General features: G+C 40.4%; 3 protein-coding genes and 2 pseudogenes across 3 annotated transcripts; 4 read left to right on the forward strand and 1 right to left on the reverse strand.

Moving 5' to 3' along the window:
- Positions 1-77: 77 nt before the first annotated feature.
- On the forward strand, positions 78-7,263 carry LOC111336805 (uncharacterized). Its single transcript, XM_088742214.1, has 3 exons — positions 78-194; positions 5,252-5,616; positions 6,150-7,263. The coding sequence occupies exons 2-3, from the start codon at positions 5,259-5,261 to the stop codon at positions 6,998-7,000; spliced, it is 1,209 nt and encodes a 402-aa protein (XP_088598340.1). The 5' UTR covers positions 78-194; positions 5,252-5,258; the 3' UTR covers positions 7,001-7,263.
- On the reverse strand, positions 2,452-3,329 carry LOC148717354 (uncharacterized; annotated as a pseudogene).
- On the forward strand, positions 3,813-4,550 carry LOC148717355 (uncharacterized; annotated as a pseudogene).
- Positions 7,264-8,195: 932 nt separating the features above from the next.
- On the forward strand, positions 8,196-11,082 carry LOC111336790 (uncharacterized). The gene is made up of 3 exons (XM_022942947.2): positions 8,196-8,577; positions 9,486-9,653; positions 10,166-11,082. Exons 1-3 carry the CDS (start codon positions 8,247-8,249, stop codon positions 11,023-11,025), a joined length of 1,359 nt encoding a protein of 452 aa, XP_022798682.2. The 5' UTR covers positions 8,196-8,246; the 3' UTR covers positions 11,026-11,082.
- Positions 11,083-11,543: 461 nt separating this feature from the next.
- On the forward strand, positions 11,544-15,306 carry LOC148717356 (uncharacterized). Its single transcript, XM_088743381.1, has 4 exons — positions 11,544-13,015; positions 13,107-13,127; positions 13,520-13,571; positions 14,119-15,306. The coding sequence occupies exons 1-4, from the start codon at positions 12,665-12,667 to the stop codon at positions 14,988-14,990; spliced, it is 1,296 nt and encodes a 431-aa protein (XP_088599507.1). The 5' UTR covers positions 11,544-12,664; the 3' UTR covers positions 14,991-15,306.
- Positions 15,307-15,660: the final 354 nt, after the last annotated feature.

Genomic DNA, 15,660 nt, shown 5'->3' on the forward strand with positions numbered 1-15,660 from the left:
ATACCGGGAGGGAATGTTCAACGTATCTTCACTTAAAAAAACATACATGTTCCTTGGTTATATTTTACTATGTTGCTGAAAATGGCTGAGAATGTAAGCTGATATGGATCAAGATCGAGACAGGGAGGGAGTTATTGGGTTGAAGAGGGGCCTTTCGTGTGCTAAGAATAGCTTCCAACAAATTGAATCTTGAGGTAAAAGTAGTTAATTAAGCATTAAGCATGCTTGCGCTCTAAAATCACTTTCCACTAAAAGGAGTGAGAGGGAAGGCTGGAATAGAATTACCAAATAAACCAGGCTTCAGTCAAGAAGATGCAACCGGTTTATCTATAAATTTTAGCTTATTATTAAATGATTACTCAGCTGATTAAACAGACATAGTGGTAATAATGACTATAAACATTGTTTTATTTCTAAAGTAAATAATTAGTCACAGAGTACAAGTTGAAAGCCCAGTCATGTTAACAACGAGATATTGGTTTTAATTTGACGAGCGACTCATTCGAAAGACTTCAGTACAAATAAGACTCAGAGGTAAATAACTGAAAAAAGAGATTCAACGGAACTTAAAAGAAGTAAATTTTTTGCATATTTTAAAAGTGGCGATTTTGAGGATCATCAAGAGAACGTTTTAGTGACTCGTAACTCAGAGGGCTATTTCAAGGGACTTTTACAGAGTGAATTCAAAAGGCACCATACAAGAGGCAAGTTTAAGCAACACAGGGGGAGCTGAGAGAGAAAGTGTAATTTTGCTAACTTTGTTCATCGATTTTTTATAAGGGGCTGTCGATGGTTGTGCTCGCGGATATTCTATCAAAAGAAATTTTAGCTAAAAGAAAAAAAAGGAGCTTGAGATAAAAGGGGTAATTTTGATAACTTCATTCAACGATTTTTCATAAGGGGCCATGGACGGTCGTGGTTGCAGTTCATCTATTCAAAGCTTATTTCGCTAGTCTGTGCGATATCTCTCCCAGTGTTGAGAGTCAGCATATCTACGTGAAAAATCAAGCATGTCTTCGAAGTTTTGTGTAACTGACAGAAATGTGGCGTTAACCTTTTTTCATTTGACCACAGGCCGCCAAACATCTGCCTTGATTTACGTTACGATTTTAATCCTATTGAATAGGGCTGTCCCTTATTTGGCAATTTCATAAAACTTATGATAGTCTTCCCCAATTTTCTGTTTGCTTTACGGGTGTCAAAATGAGCTTGACACAAAAATCGTCATTAAAAATGAAGCACTTCGCGGATAAATTCTGCTTTTCCACAATCAGCCAGTAAAAATCCTCAGATTGAGGCTGTAAGGTTTCGTTCATGTTACAAATAAGATGAGGTTTTGGAGTGTTGGCGAAAGAAAAAAAACTCTCGACTCACTGCATCAGTTTATAATTCTACTCAGTAGAGTCAACCTTAGGGACTAGTGCTTAGTTTGTACAAATAAGGTGACGGAAAAGCTGAGATGCCTCTCATATAATGATAAGTTCCACGGGCAAATTTTGAGATGATTAACGAATTATCCTGGCTTTAACATTTTCACTACCAGGTATGACGAAAAGAAAATTTTTCCCACGATTTAAATGTCTAAAAAAGGAGGAGCTACTTCTCCGTTTTTTTCATCTTTAAAAAGTTAAGCTTGAGTTTTTCAGGTCTGTTATTTTCATTCTGATACAATGTTCTTCATACAAGTTAGCCATCATCGATGGTAATAACCGCTAACCCTAACATTTGTATTCATAATCTACATACGGTTTTTTTAACACTTCTTCTAGTGCAGAGTAAGAGAAAATTTTTGGCAATCAGGACCTTTCTAATGTAAAGATCATTTCCTTTATTCTCTGGACCTTTACTTTTGATTCAAGGGTGATACAGCAAGGGGAAATATTACGAAAAATGTATACTGTAAGACCATCGTAGCCGCTTGTTTTATTCTTACTTGTAAGGTATATCTTTTTTTTTTTCCTTTGGATATTTTTTGATTTTGTAGTGCATAATTTTGTGCCCATTTCATTCAATTTTCAGAATAAATTCAAAATAATTAACAGAGTTGTAGTCTGTACGCTTTCCTCATGCGGAAGAAGTCCAATAAATAAACTTATATGTGACATGATTTCACGATTTTCAGCTCTGCCATGTTCTCAAACTTTATTGCGAACGAAAACGGATGCTCTTCACTTGAAAAATCAATTGACTCCTTCGAAAACATTCCCAATAAGATCATTTTTACGTGTACATTTTAGATACTATGGCGCCGCAATACAACAAAATTAAGTAAGTTAATTGGAATTTGCTTGTCGGATTTGATTTTCGTGCCATCGGAACACCTTGTCGTGCATGCTTAAATTTGAATTTTGCTCTTCTTTGTTTATTTGATTTTCTTCCTGTTGTTGTTTTCTTTGCAGTCTTTCCACTGCATTCTGCGGTCCAAAAACTATCATTTCAATTTTCCCCTTTTTAGAGACGGAATGAATTTAATACGATGAACGAAAGTGAAAGTAATAAAATTACCAATCTTGCTTCGATAGGGATATTACTTCGTTGGTATTTTAAGACAATTCTAGTAACGATAAGTGGTGAGTAACAAAACAGAAGCGCTGCAACAATTGTTGTTGATAGCTTGAAAGCCTCTTTATCTTTCAGATATTTCTGCCTTGCTTCTCATTCTGTAACTTGCTGCGTTGAAAGTTTCTTTTGGCGTCTGCAAACTTCAGAGTACACTGTTACCTGGCAGAAAATTATTGCCGATAGTATAATACCCACAAAAGAACTATTGATGGAAAAAATAATAGCATATCACAAAGAAAAGGAGAATGAAGAATCAAGGAAATTAACCACGTTAGGCTCGAAGCAATCACCAAACGATTATTTGTGAAGAGACAGGTATTATATGCATAAGTGTGTTTCATGGCTAGATATTGTTCCCCACTAGTCAAAGTTAGGTGAATAAGAGACGTTTGAGAGAGAAAACTCGTCATAAACGCAGAGGACGCTTGCAGTGCACGCGATGCTCTGGTTGTATCACCGACCAGGATTGTAATCCAAACAGCTATGAGCCTTGGTTGAGCAAATATACCCACCGCTAAAACGGTCAGAGCCAAACACGAAAGCAGTATGTTAGCTTTGTTAGCTCTCAACCGCCTTTTGGTTTTAACTGCAATCATCACCAAGAAGTTCAGAACAGTAGTTATAGGAGATTCGACGATATTTATGATGAGGACGAAGATCAGAGCAGCTTTAAATCCGGAAGCAGAATCTGGTAGCTTCCATCCCATGAAATCGTAGAAGACGCATATAGGTGAGAGTAATTCTAGGGTTCCTTTGGTTGCATTCATCTCTTCTGTGACAATGTGTCTCGATATATTTTGCCAATGGATTGACCTTTGCTTTTGCCCCTTCACTTGAAACTGAATCAGTCTGAGTGCATGGCTTAGATTGCAAGTGGTCCTTTTAAAAGCACTAGTTCCCTTCGAGATAGATAAGAAAAAGAAGGGAAGGGAAGCAAAGAGTTTTTCTTGGCAAATGTTTCATTGATTCGCAAAAAATGAATTTCATGTTTGTATTGTGAGTTCACTGATTGTGCAGTTCAAAACAGATGCAGATTTACCGTTGCATTTTTCCTCATTTTGAATTATTTTCCATGACAAAGACTAAAAAGACGTACATACAAACTAGTGCTTATAAAAGGAACACTTGCAATCTAACCCCCAAGTGAAGGGGCAAAAGCATAGGTTCATCTACTGAGAACAGATATCGAGACACATTGTCAAATAAGGGATGAATGCAACCAAAAGAAGCCTACAATTACTCCCACCTGAATGCGTCCTCTACTATTTCATGGGAAGGAAGTTGCCAGATTCTTCCTCTTCATCATAAATATTGTCGAATCTCCTATAACTGCCATTCTGAACTTCTGGGTGATAATAGCAGTTAAAACCAAAAGGCGGTTGAGAGCTAACAAGGCCAACATACTCGATTAATCCTTGCATGTTTGGCTCTGACCGATTTATCGGTGGGTATAGTTGCTCAGCCAATGCCGGCTCAAAGCTGTTTGCATTAGAATCCTGGTCGGTGATGCAACCAGAGCTTCGTGTGTACTGCAAGCGTCCTCTGTGATTATGACGGGTATTCTCTTTCAAACGTCCCTTATTCACCTAGCTTTGATCAGTGGGGAACAATATCTAGCCATGAAACACACTTATACATGAAATACCAGTCTCATCACAAATAATCGTTTAGTAATTACTTCGAGCCTAACGTGGTTAATTTCCTTGATTCTTAACTTTGTTCTTTTTGTAAGGTACCATTATTTTTTTCCATCAATAACTCTTTTATGGGCATTGTACTATCGGTAATAATTTTCTGCCAGTTAACAGTGTACTCTGAAGTTCGTAGGCACCAAAAGAAACTTGCAATGCAGCAAGTTACAGAAGAAGCAAGGCAGAAATATCTGAAAGACAAAAAGGCTTTCAAGCTATCAACAACAATTGTTGTAGCGCTTCTGTTTTGTCACCACTTATCGTTGCTAGAATTGTCTTAAAATATTAACGAAGTAATATCCCTATCGAAGCAATTTGGATATATCAACAAAGTTGAAATGGTAAATTGGCCACCGTAACGATTACAAAAGCTGACGTTTCGAGCGTTAGCCCTTCGTCGGAGCGAATAGAGGAATTGTGGGTTGTGTGTGCTTTTAAAGGCAGAAAATGGAGCTACGTTATTGGTGGGAACATGGCAACGAGAAAAACATGAATAAATTAGTGGAATAAAAAGCGTTCGTTGATCCCTGTGGGATTTAGACTGCCGGTTTGAAAGATGAGCTTTTGTTCAAGATTTTTACGACTTTCCGTGCCACCTAAGTGCAAGGAGAGACCGCAGATTGCCATATGTTGCTTAGAATGATTAGGTACATTAAAATGTCTAGCGACTGGTTTCGATGTGTCCTTGTCATTCCTTTCCACGTCTCGAAGGTGTTCTCGGAATCAGTCACCTAGTTTTCTGCCTGTTTCGCCGATGTAGATCTTTTTGCAATAACTGCAAGTTATGCAAAAGATTACACTGGCGGAGGTGCACGTGAAGTGCACTTATGGTGGGAAATTACCAGTCACAGACACCACATGATGATTAAATTAAGTCTTGGAGACACGATTTCCATTCGCGGGACTAAGCACAGTGTTTCTCGCTGTATTTTTATCAGCAGAAAACAATGTTAATATAGGCTGCTTGAAAGTGATAATTGTGTGTGATCTGGTTTCAGAAAGGACATGAGTACCTCCAAGAATCGTCTCCTGTACGCATTTACTGTCATTTTGTTGACGGAAACAGCTACTTCATCTACGCTTGTCGAATCGGTTTTGTCCACAAGAGAAGGAGTTCTTCTCAAAGGCCATCCTATTCAACGGCAGCGGACTTCAAGCTTCTTGTCGTGCGCACACATTTGCTTAAGGAAAGAGGAATGCCATTCTATTAATTACAAAGCTTCATCCGAGACGGAGGGCGTTTGCGAACTTTTAAAAGAAACCGGTAGACATCTTAATAACAGTTTCGTGAAGGGGCCAGGATGGTTACACGCACAGATCGTTCATTCCGGAGTGAGTGCTCGTACAGGCAGCAATATACCAAGTGAGACTACTGCAGATTGTTTACTAATAAAGTGTTGCCCCCTCAATCGCTTGTGGAAAACGGCTTTGGTAATCATAGCCTAGTTTCCGCTAAAGCTGACGTTTCGAGCGCTAGCTCTTCATAAGAGAGTTGATCACTTGTTTGGTTTCAATTCTGACCAAAAAGTTGCCTAAGTTTTTCGCAAGTTTTATTTAGATTAATGGAGGTTGTGAAAAGGTTAAGCCAGTTTCGTGGTCATTTTTACCAACTTAACGTGATAAGAAAGACGGGTTTTCCTGCGAAATTTTGAAGGTGAAATGTGAGGGTGAATGGAATTCGATCGTTCTTTACCTTCTGTGATGTTTGTAGTGCTGATTAAGTGGTCAATTTTTAGGAACGTGCTTCATTACAAAACCTTTTACCCAACGAAAACAAGTGCCGTTCTGAAAGAGAGAATTGATCTCTTATGATATGCCATAGGATCATCTGATCCACACGCGTTTGTTTCAGAATTACAGTTAAGCATGGAAGCGTTTACTTTTAAATATTCTCAGATTTCAAATTCATCTTCACAACTCTTGGTGCGGTGGGTTCTATCGGGCCGACAAACTTATCTGGGTATAATGGAACAACGTTACAAGGGAAGGTGAGAATTGAAAACGGCATCCAATTATGGACTGTACCGTTAAGTGGATCTTACGTCATAGAGGCCTGGGGAGCATCTGGAGCTGACGGCCGCGAATCAGCTGACGTGTCAGCAGCCACAAGAGCAGGAGGGAAAGGCGCTTATGTAAAAGGAACTTTCAATCTCACTCTTGGAAAAGAACTCAAAATTCTTGTTGGACAAACTGGTAGCAGAGGAAAATTTGGTAGACCGTTACCGGGAGGGGGAGGAGGGGGAACGTTTATCACTTCTTCAGCAGACGCTCCCTTGATTATTGCTGGTGGAGGGGGAGGGGGTGTTGCGCAGCCAGGAAATTTCCATAAAGGAGATCCAGGCCAGACCTCACAAAATGGATCACGGGCCGGGGGTTCAAACGGATCTGGCGGAAACCTATACGAGCAGGGCTCGCCGTTAGCTTCGTTTGAATGCGGGGCGGGAGGCGGCTTAAACGGGGATGGGCAGTCTGGCAACATAGAAGAAGGAGGAAAAGGATTTGTAAATGGAGGAAGAGGGGGAAACTCTCCCCTTGAAGGCCATGGAGGGTTTGGAGGAGGTGGTGCAGCATGGGTGTACCCCGGGGCAGGGGGTGGGTACTCGGGTGGGGGCGTTGTGAGGGATAAGAATGAAACTATCGCTGGCGGCGGAGGGTCTTTCAACACTGGCGCTAAGCCGGAGAAGGAAGAAGGGCTAGGAGAAGGAGATGGCAAGGTTGTCATAACACTTTTTGAGCTTGCCGGATAAATAATTTATGTAATGGCATTACGTCTGCATGTATTGAGAGAGAGAAATGGAAGTTTCACATCAAATATATTTACTTCTGTGATTCCACGTCGGTTAAAACTTAGATATCTTAGTTTGACCGACCTCATTGGTTGTGCTAGAACAGTAATTTGGGGGTGTATTGGGTAGGGCCCTCTATGAGAACATTTTAAAAAGTAATATAATTTCTTTAAATTGCTTGTAAACTGTAGTGGTGTGAAAAAAATAAAAGAGCCAAAACGCTATAGATAATCAACTTGAGATGGTTTTGTCTTTACGATGACCACTGTACCAAAACACTGTTGTTCACCTATTGTTTACACCGCCCGCTTTGCTTGCAGACGGGTCTGTGTGGGGTTCGGCACGAGAAATAAGCCAGACTGCTCGCACATATCCTGCGGGCTTCCCCGGAGAAGGTGGCGAAATACACGTGAAATAGCGCGAAAGAGAGACTGCTGTTTGGTTACAAGCCTGCCCAATTTCATGCAAAGAGGCCTGAAACAACGATGATCAATTCATCTTTCGAAGATCATTCGACGTAGATCACGAACCCAGCAGCTTTATCAACTGTCGACTCGCACAAGTGGTCGAGAAAACAATCTTAGATGAACCAAAATTTACTCTTGTTTTCTCTCATTTTCAGTGTCATTTAATCAAAATTAAATGTTTGTTTTTGAGGTCTTTCACATCATTCTTCCTTAGTTAACCCATCCTTAACCATTTACACCTTAACATCAGTATGCATATTCTCCTTACCAGTCTGTATAGAATTCCTGAGGTGCCGACAAGGAGAATTTAACAGTCAAGAGTTTGTTAAGTTAGGGATCATTTCCTTTCATCTCGTGACTTAAATGTGTGATTCAGCGGTGATATTGAAAGGAGAAATTAGATGCTAGTCACTTAAGGGATGAAAGGGGTAAATTCGTAATAACGTATACAAATTTTAGCAAAATATCCAGTTACGACTTCTTTACATTGTGAGTCGCCCGAAGATGAAGATTTCTGTTTTGCTAAAGCACAAGGAACGATTCAGCAAATATTGATAAACCTGACGGACAATTAACTACAAATGAAACAATCTTCTCAGCACCAGATCAATTATTTAGCCAAAAAGTAATAAACTGTGACAGATGGCAAATGTTGACTTCCCTCTTTATAGTTTGTTTAAAACTTATTTCCCTTTTGCTAGTATCAATGTTTTATCTGGGAACAAAAATACCGAGCGGCCATGCGTTTCATATCTAAGTTTCTGGCAGTTATGTTCGTATTCCTACAATCAGGAAGAAGTGAAATAATTAAGAGGTCGGTGTTTTTTAACACAGGTGAGAATGTCAGACTTGATTCAAGCGAGATAATCAGCCGCCAAACAAGCCGAGGTGCACTATCTTGTTCGCAAAAATGTTTATCAGAGCCGCTTTGCTCTGTATTCAATTACGGCTCTACTTCAGCGAGTCAGGGAATCTGTGAATTATATAAAACATCCAGCGATGGTATGAAACTAATCCACGAATCAGGATGGCTGTGCGGACATCTTCACGGACCCAGGAAAATGTTCAAAGGTGAGGTAGCCTACTGATGATATCAGCTAAACATTTAACACTTTGACTCCTGAGAGTGATTAGCATTTTATTTCTCCTTACAATATCACCCCTGAATCACACATTAAGGTCAGGAGAATAAACGAAATGATCACCAACAAAAGGAGTTCTTGATTGTTAAGTAAATTCTCCTTTTCAGCACCTAAGGAAATGTATAGAGAACAGTTTGGAGAATATGCATACTGAATTTTTTTTTTACTGATGGTAGGGTGTACAAGGTGAAATTACCTGAACGGGAAAGTGTTTTGAATAATGAAGAGTTAAAATTACTGCGGCTGCCAAAAGTTTTCTAAATTAAGGGAATCATTTGCAATAAAAAGGAGTAACCACGGTTTAAATTCATATTTACGCTGAAAATAATCCGGGTTTTTGTTTTTAAAGGTTTAACACTGGAATCCAAGAGCTAATCTTCTCAAAATAATTTTTTACTTAAATGTGACTATGACAACTGTTCATGCGAAAGCATTTTTCACTCTTGAAAGATCACTTTCTCGTGCACGACTGCATGCGCGACCAACGTTTTTATCACGTAGGAGATCTTTCCTTCTAAACGCGATATTTGCTTTGTAAGGATCGCTAGATGGAGGAGAAAAGTCAACAAAATTTTGGTCGTTTGATTATTGTGATATCAGGAAAAAAAAATCCAGATATTGTCAACTAAAGCAACCATGCCAACTCATTTGCTTTCAACGAATACCGTGTTTCCTTTCGTTTCTTGCTCACAAAATTCTTCCGAGACAGCCTTGTGATCAGTGAATCATTCTTATGATCACAGAAACTCGTTCTGTAATCTTAAGACCTGTGCAATTGCGTGTGACGTGTTCCCTCTCTAATAAAACTCTAAAAAGATTGAATTTTGTCACCAACAGCTCCTACCGAATGTAAAACTTGGCGAACCAAAGATGGAGGTTGCTGTGTATTTCCATTCCTTTACCACGGTAAAAATCGGGACTCGTGCGTAATTGACAAGAGGTTCGGACTGTGGTGCTCCACCACCAGTAATTATGATGTTGACAAGAGGCGTAGTGTGTGCGAGGGTAAGTTTCACTTCAATACAGTACTCCTACAATTCAACACTCTTAAGCTGCTTATCTGATGTCTTGCGCGGCGTCGCCTACTCCACGCAGACACACCCTATAGTTGTGGTAATGCCATTCACATGCCCTGAGTACGAAAGAAACGAGTCGTGGGCCACTTATGCCTTTTGTCCTGCAGTGCTAAATTGTACCCATCATCACTAACCACAGTTTTTGGAGTTGCTGATAGGTGCAGAGTGCAAAATCCAGAGACCTTACAAGTATTTCCTTCTTACGGGGTTATCAAATGGAGAAGCCTGCTAGAATAAAACATTACACCATGTGCGTCACTCCTGTTGTCAAATTTGTTCAACATGTCAATTCTGAGGGACATAAATCAATCTGTAGCGTCTTCGTTCCCGTACTGAAGTAGATGCTTTAACTGACAAAAACATAAACCGTTCTGAAAGTAATAACTGATCTCTGATGGTATACCACAGGATTTTCTGATCTATGCTTTTACTTACTCTTAGATTTCAAATTTACTTTCACAACCCTTGGTGCAGTGGGTCGCACGGGGCCTACAGATTCATCCGGGTATAAAGGAAAAACATTACAAGGGCAGGTTAAGATTGAAAACGGCATCCAATTATGGACTGTACCGTTAAGTGGATCTTACTTCATAGAGGCCTGGGGAGCATCTGGAGCTGACGGCCGCGAATCAGCTGACGTGTCAGCAGCCACAAGAGCAGGAGGGAAAGGCGCTTATGTAAAAGGAACTTTCAATCTCACTCTTGGAAAAGAACTCAAAATTCTTGTTGGACAAACTGGTAGCAGAGGAAAATTTGGTAGACCGTTACCGGGAGGGGGAGGAGGGGGAACATTTATCACTTCTTCAGCAGACGCTCCCTTGATTATTGCTGGTGGAGGGGGAGGGGGTGTTGCGCAGCCAGGAAATTTCCATAAAGGAGATCCAGGCCAGACCTCACAAAATGGATCACGGGCCGGGGGTTCAAACGGATCTGGCGGAAACCTATACGAGCAGGGCTCGCCGTCAGCCTCGTTTGAATGCGGGGCGGGAGGCGGCTTAAACGGGAATGGGAATTCTGACAACAATGACGAAGGAGGAATAGGATTTGTGGGCGGGGGAAAAGGGGGGAAGTCTCCCATTGAAGGCCATGGAGGATTTGGGGGAGGTGGAGCAGCATTTCGGTATCCCGGGGCAGGGGGTGGGTACTCGGGCGGGGGCGTTGTGAAAAATAAGGAAGAAACCAACGCTGGCGGCGGAGGGTCTTTTAACTCCGGAGCTAAATCGGAAAAGGAAGAAGAGTTGGTAGAAGGAGATGGCAAGGTCATCATTACACTTCTGGAGGCTGATAAGGAATTTGTTTAGGAGCATTACAATGCTACCGTACAAAGAGAAACATCGAAAGCTTCAACTAAAAATAAACACGCACATAAAAAAACAAACAAACAAAAAAAAATTCTGCGACTTCATGCCAGTGGCAACCTGTGAGGTTTTTCTGCTATTTTTAAGTTTGACCTGACAACGAAGCTGCACTTTAATTACGAATTGGGGGTGCATAGGGCAGGGTAATTAATGGGAAATATTTTTCTCTTGTTAACGGTTCTCACAAGAACATTTCAGGTGCTTGTCAACTGCACTGCTGTAAAAGAATAAAAGAGTCAAAAGGCTGTAGAGGGTATCGTCCTAACGTTGAAAAAGTTGAGCTGTATCGTCTTTTTTTTCTCATTATGAATAAACACTCTTTGCGCCGATTCTTAACACCCTTTGATAGAAGTCTATCTTGGTGAGAACATTCTCCTGGTTGTTTCATTTGATTTCTCCCTGCAAGATTCAATCGACTGTAATTTAAATTAACTGTTTGGTTCCTGTAATCTGGGAGGCTAGCTCAATGTTTGGAACTTCAGCAACCTACTTTGACTAACTTGTACTCTACTAATTACGAGTGGGAAATTACCACCGTAACTTGGTTTCCCGGTTAAACATTGCGAAGCAGATGACTTATAAAGTAAACAAATAATTCCAAAAAATATCCAGTATCATGATCAACGTTAACAAGCAGCTCACAAAACTGTTTTTTTTTTCGCTGTCGTTTCAGTTGCCACGGCGGTTTGCAATGTTTGATATATGTAAACAATGATATCAGTTGACGAGGTTTTATTAAGCGTTCACTTCACAAACCACCACAAGCAATATCTTATATTTGCATGAGTAGTAGATATGATGTATCTTATTAGATCTGATGTACCTTGTAATCCATCAAATACTCTTGCTCAGTCGCGCGCAAACAGTCTAAACGCATCATGTGACCGAATATGCCCCAGCTAAAATAGGAAATACCCGGTTATACATGCCAAGTGATAACCACCAATTTTAAAACTTTACCTGCTGTACACTTAATTTCTACGTTGAAATTATATTCAAGAGGAGGAGCGTTTTGTTGTTGTCGAAGTAGGGACATGTTTGTTTGTTCATAATATTATACCAGAAAACACTGAAAAGTAAACAGTACGCTGCTCGTAAATATTTTTTCCTGCGCGTTGCAAAAATAATCGAGTTAGTCTTAGGTCACGGTTTTCCCCAAACCTCGCTCTCGGAAAACTGTTCGCATCTCGGAACAGCTTATGCCCTCGGACAAATATCCGAGCATATAGCGAGACAAAATAGAGGCTACTTAAATTTACAACGGGGATCAAAACGGGAAATGGCTATGAAACAGTCTTATTTTCCCGTCAAAAGTCACACAACAGAACGTTATAGAAAAAAAATCACACTAATTCGTAAGAGGTGCGTATTTCAACCGGCTTAGTGCTACAAGCTGGCTTGACAATGACATTGTATGATAATCGGTTGCTCTTTCAACCACACAGTTGTTGAAAAGGTCATCCAAAACTCAATTATTGAGCCAAAAAGAACTTGTGACTTTGTCGCTGGGTAAACTTAATTCGTGAGATAGATGATATCAGCGCCCACGCCTGTAGAAAGCATCATAAAATAAATCGCTATAATGTTCTTGCAATGTCGCTGGGGGAGATTTTCAGTTATGATTCTTACCATAATATTACTGACGGTCATCTCGTGTTCATCTCCACCAAGAAGCCATGGACACTCGTCCTTGTTGCAGATAAAAAAAGATTACTACCTCATCGGCCATGCCATAGATCGCCGGAAAGCATCAAGTGTGTTATTATGTGCACAATTCTGCCTGAAAAGACATCCTACTTGCCGCTCGTTAAATTACGGAAACAGCGAAGGAAACGTGGTTTGTGAATTGAACGATAAAGGCATAGAGACCCATGGTTGTTCCTCTCTCGTTCCACAGTCGGGATTCTTCTTTGGAGAACTGATTAATCTCACGGTATGATATCAAAGCTTGAATGTACTAAAGAAGGTTATGACATTTTGCACCAATGCTGTAATCAACGCGGTTTTTTCTTTTCATGTTGCAGGCGCACTACAGGCCTACAAAGGTTAGCGTTTCAAAGTGTTTGAAAGAAAAAACAGAAAATTGCTCGTGTTGCACTATTTTGTGTATAAGCGAGTGATTTAATCTATTACCCAGGATTGACCACAAATGAAAAATCAGTAATAAGAATTTTTCGCAAGTAATTGGACAGAAACTTAGAAGTCCATAAAACCTGGAATGACCAATAATTGGAGAGTTGTAAGCGAAAAGATTCTTTATGAAAATAAAGAGGATGAGCAGGTGAGAAATTTTGCAAATTCTACAGGTTTTTGCTAAATTTGAATCACCTATAGACAGATCGTAAAATTCACACTTGATAAACGTGATATCCTTCTAAAAAGCAGTTCAGGTTATGGGAGATCTATTTTGCGTAGATTTTTTTTTTTTTTTTTGCAGGGTGAACACAAAACAAACAACTCGACTACAAAGAGTAACATTAACCTCACAGGTAAAAAGTTGGGAGTTCATTAAATAGATAACAATCTTTTGGGCGGATATACTTATTCAGGGGTTGTCATATACGGAAGTGTTGTGTCAAAATTGATTTAGAACAAAGTGATAGGACCTTTACTGTTTGCAAATAAAACTAAGTACCATAAAAATATACGATATCATCATGTGGGACATATTGTTCAGATCTACAGTCAATTTTTCCTAAGATCGTTCATCTGAAATAGTACCTTGTTAGTGCCTCGCTTGCCTAATGCGAAACATGTAGCATTTAATGTAGCTACATGTTGGAAGGGTTAAAAACATTTTTCAACATTCCACGACGTTTTTTGGCGTGTCACTATGTGGTAAAAGAAAACCGTAAGCAGGTTGCAGGTTATTTTCGCTGAAAGATGTGTATCGTACGCAGGGCTGAAGTATGTGTAGACTTGGTTTCACCTTATAAAACGACCTCAACAAAATGGCTAAGAGACTTTCTCAATCTGAAAGGAACTTATAGTGGCAGAAACTTCGATTAAACGTCTTTTTTTTTATTTTTATGGCAGCCCCTATTAAATTCACTTTCACGACTCTTGGCGCACTGGGTCCTACAGGTCCAAGACACACATACGGGTATCAAGGTACCACACTGGAGGGCAAGGTAACGTTGCAGAACGGCATCCAATTATGGAAAGTACCGTCTAGCGGAACCTACGTCATTGAGGCCTGGGGAGCATCTGGAGCTGATGGCCACTTAGGCAGTTACAATCAAGGGAACATAGGAGCGGGAGGGAAGGGTGCTTACATGAGAGGAACTTTTAACTTTACTCGCGGAACAACCCTTAAAATACTTGTAGGGCAAACAGGCAGTACAAGGAAAATAGGCTCACCTTTACCAGGGGGAGGGGGAGGGGGTTCTTTTATTACCACTCCATCAGATACTCCATTCATCATTGCTGGGGGTGGGGGCGGAGGCATCGCAAATTGGCGGATGAGATACGCAGGAGACCCCGGGCAAATCACTGGCACTGGCTCCCGACGCGGGGGTTCGGAAGGAACTGGGGGAAAATTATACGTGAAAAGATCCCATTCAATATCATTTGAAGGCGGAGCGGGAGGTGGCTTAAATGAAGATGGAGAATCGGGACGGTTTACTGAAGGGGGAAAGAGTTTTGTGATTGGCGGAGAAGGAGGAAGAGTGAATTTCGGAGGAGATGGGGGATTCGGGGGAGATGGAGGATTTGGAGGAGGTGGAGCGGCATATATGTATCCTGGCGCAGGTGGTGGTTACTCAGGAGGGGGCATCGTTAAGGATCGCAGTGATGCCATGGCTGGTGGGGGAGGTTCTTTTAACAACGGCGCCGACCAAGAGAAGAAAAAGGGAGTGAAACAAGGAGATGGGAAAGTTATCATCACTCTAATTCATATCGCAAACTAAAAGTGTTACCAGTGGTATTAAACAGGTTCCATGTTAGTGGAAATCAATTAGATGTTTCCACTTACTGTCCGTTGAGTATTTTTAAAACTCTGCTAATTTCATAAGGAAACTAAATGATTGCCATATTTTGGGACCAAACGGGTGAATTCATGACAAGGTAGTTCTTAAAGCTGTTAAGGTTAACTTTGAACAAAATAATTTTCTTTGCTTTCAATCATAGTTATGTAAAATGACACAAGAAAAGGCAACGGCTTAAAGGTGTAAGCAGCTTGTCAATGATGATTTATGTTTAGTCATGATTAAACCACTACCGCTATCTATTCGATGTTTTAATTGGTGGTATTGGAACTGAATGCGAATAAACTTTTGTTGAAGCAGTATCAGTTCCAAAAGACAGGATGTATTCGGTAAGTGGCGAGAGACGAGTCGATACCGTATATGATCTCATTCTTAATTGCCTACGGAAAATATTCGAGGACTTGGCTCACGAGCGCACTCTAGCTGGCTTTGAAAATTGCCCGAACGTTTCGGTTACGGACGAGTTACGTAAACTGTGCGAACATTGAGTTACAGACGAACTTAGTAATTCAAAGACGTCAGTATTTTTTGCTACCCTTTTCGTGACTGGTAGCGAATAATAACGAATGGCTGTGTCCTTCTTGGGTAAGCT

This window comes from Stylophora pistillata, chromosome 13 (assembly GCF_964205215.1).
Source record: "Stylophora pistillata chromosome 13, jaStyPist1.2, whole genome shotgun sequence".
NCBI lineage: Eukaryota > Metazoa > Cnidaria > Anthozoa > Scleractinia > Pocilloporidae > Stylophora > Stylophora pistillata.

Bases quoted from the DNA above. Each gene is read 5' to 3' on its own strand.
- LOC111336805 (XM_088742214.1), top strand. From the start codon at position 5,259: ATGAGTACCTCCAAGAATCGTCTCCTGTACGCATTTACTGTCATTTTG. The intron at 5,617-6,149 runs GTGAGACTACTG...AAATATTCTCAG, and splicing joins TACAGGCAGCAATATACCAA to ATTTCAAATTCATCTTCACA.
- LOC111336790 (XM_022942947.2), top strand. From the start codon at position 8,247: ATGCGTTTCATATCTAAGTTTCTGGCAGTTATGTTCGTATTCCTACAA. The intron at 8,578-9,485 runs GTGAGGTAGCCT...TGTCACCAACAG, and splicing joins ACCCAGGAAAATGTTCAAAG to CTCCTACCGAATGTAAAACT. The intron at 9,654-10,165 runs GTAAGTTTCACT...ACTTACTCTTAG, and splicing joins GAGGCGTAGTGTGTGCGAGG to ATTTCAAATTTACTTTCACA.
- LOC148717356 (XM_088743381.1), top strand. From the start codon at position 12,665: ATGTTCTTGCAATGTCGCTGGGGGAGATTTTCAGTTATGATTCTTACC. The intron at 13,016-13,106 runs GTATGATATCAA...TTCATGTTGCAG, and splicing joins GAGAACTGATTAATCTCACG to GCGCACTACAGGCCTACAAA. The intron at 13,572-14,118 runs GTAAAAAGTTGG...TTTTTATGGCAG, and splicing joins GAGTAACATTAACCTCACAG to CCCCTATTAAATTCACTTTC.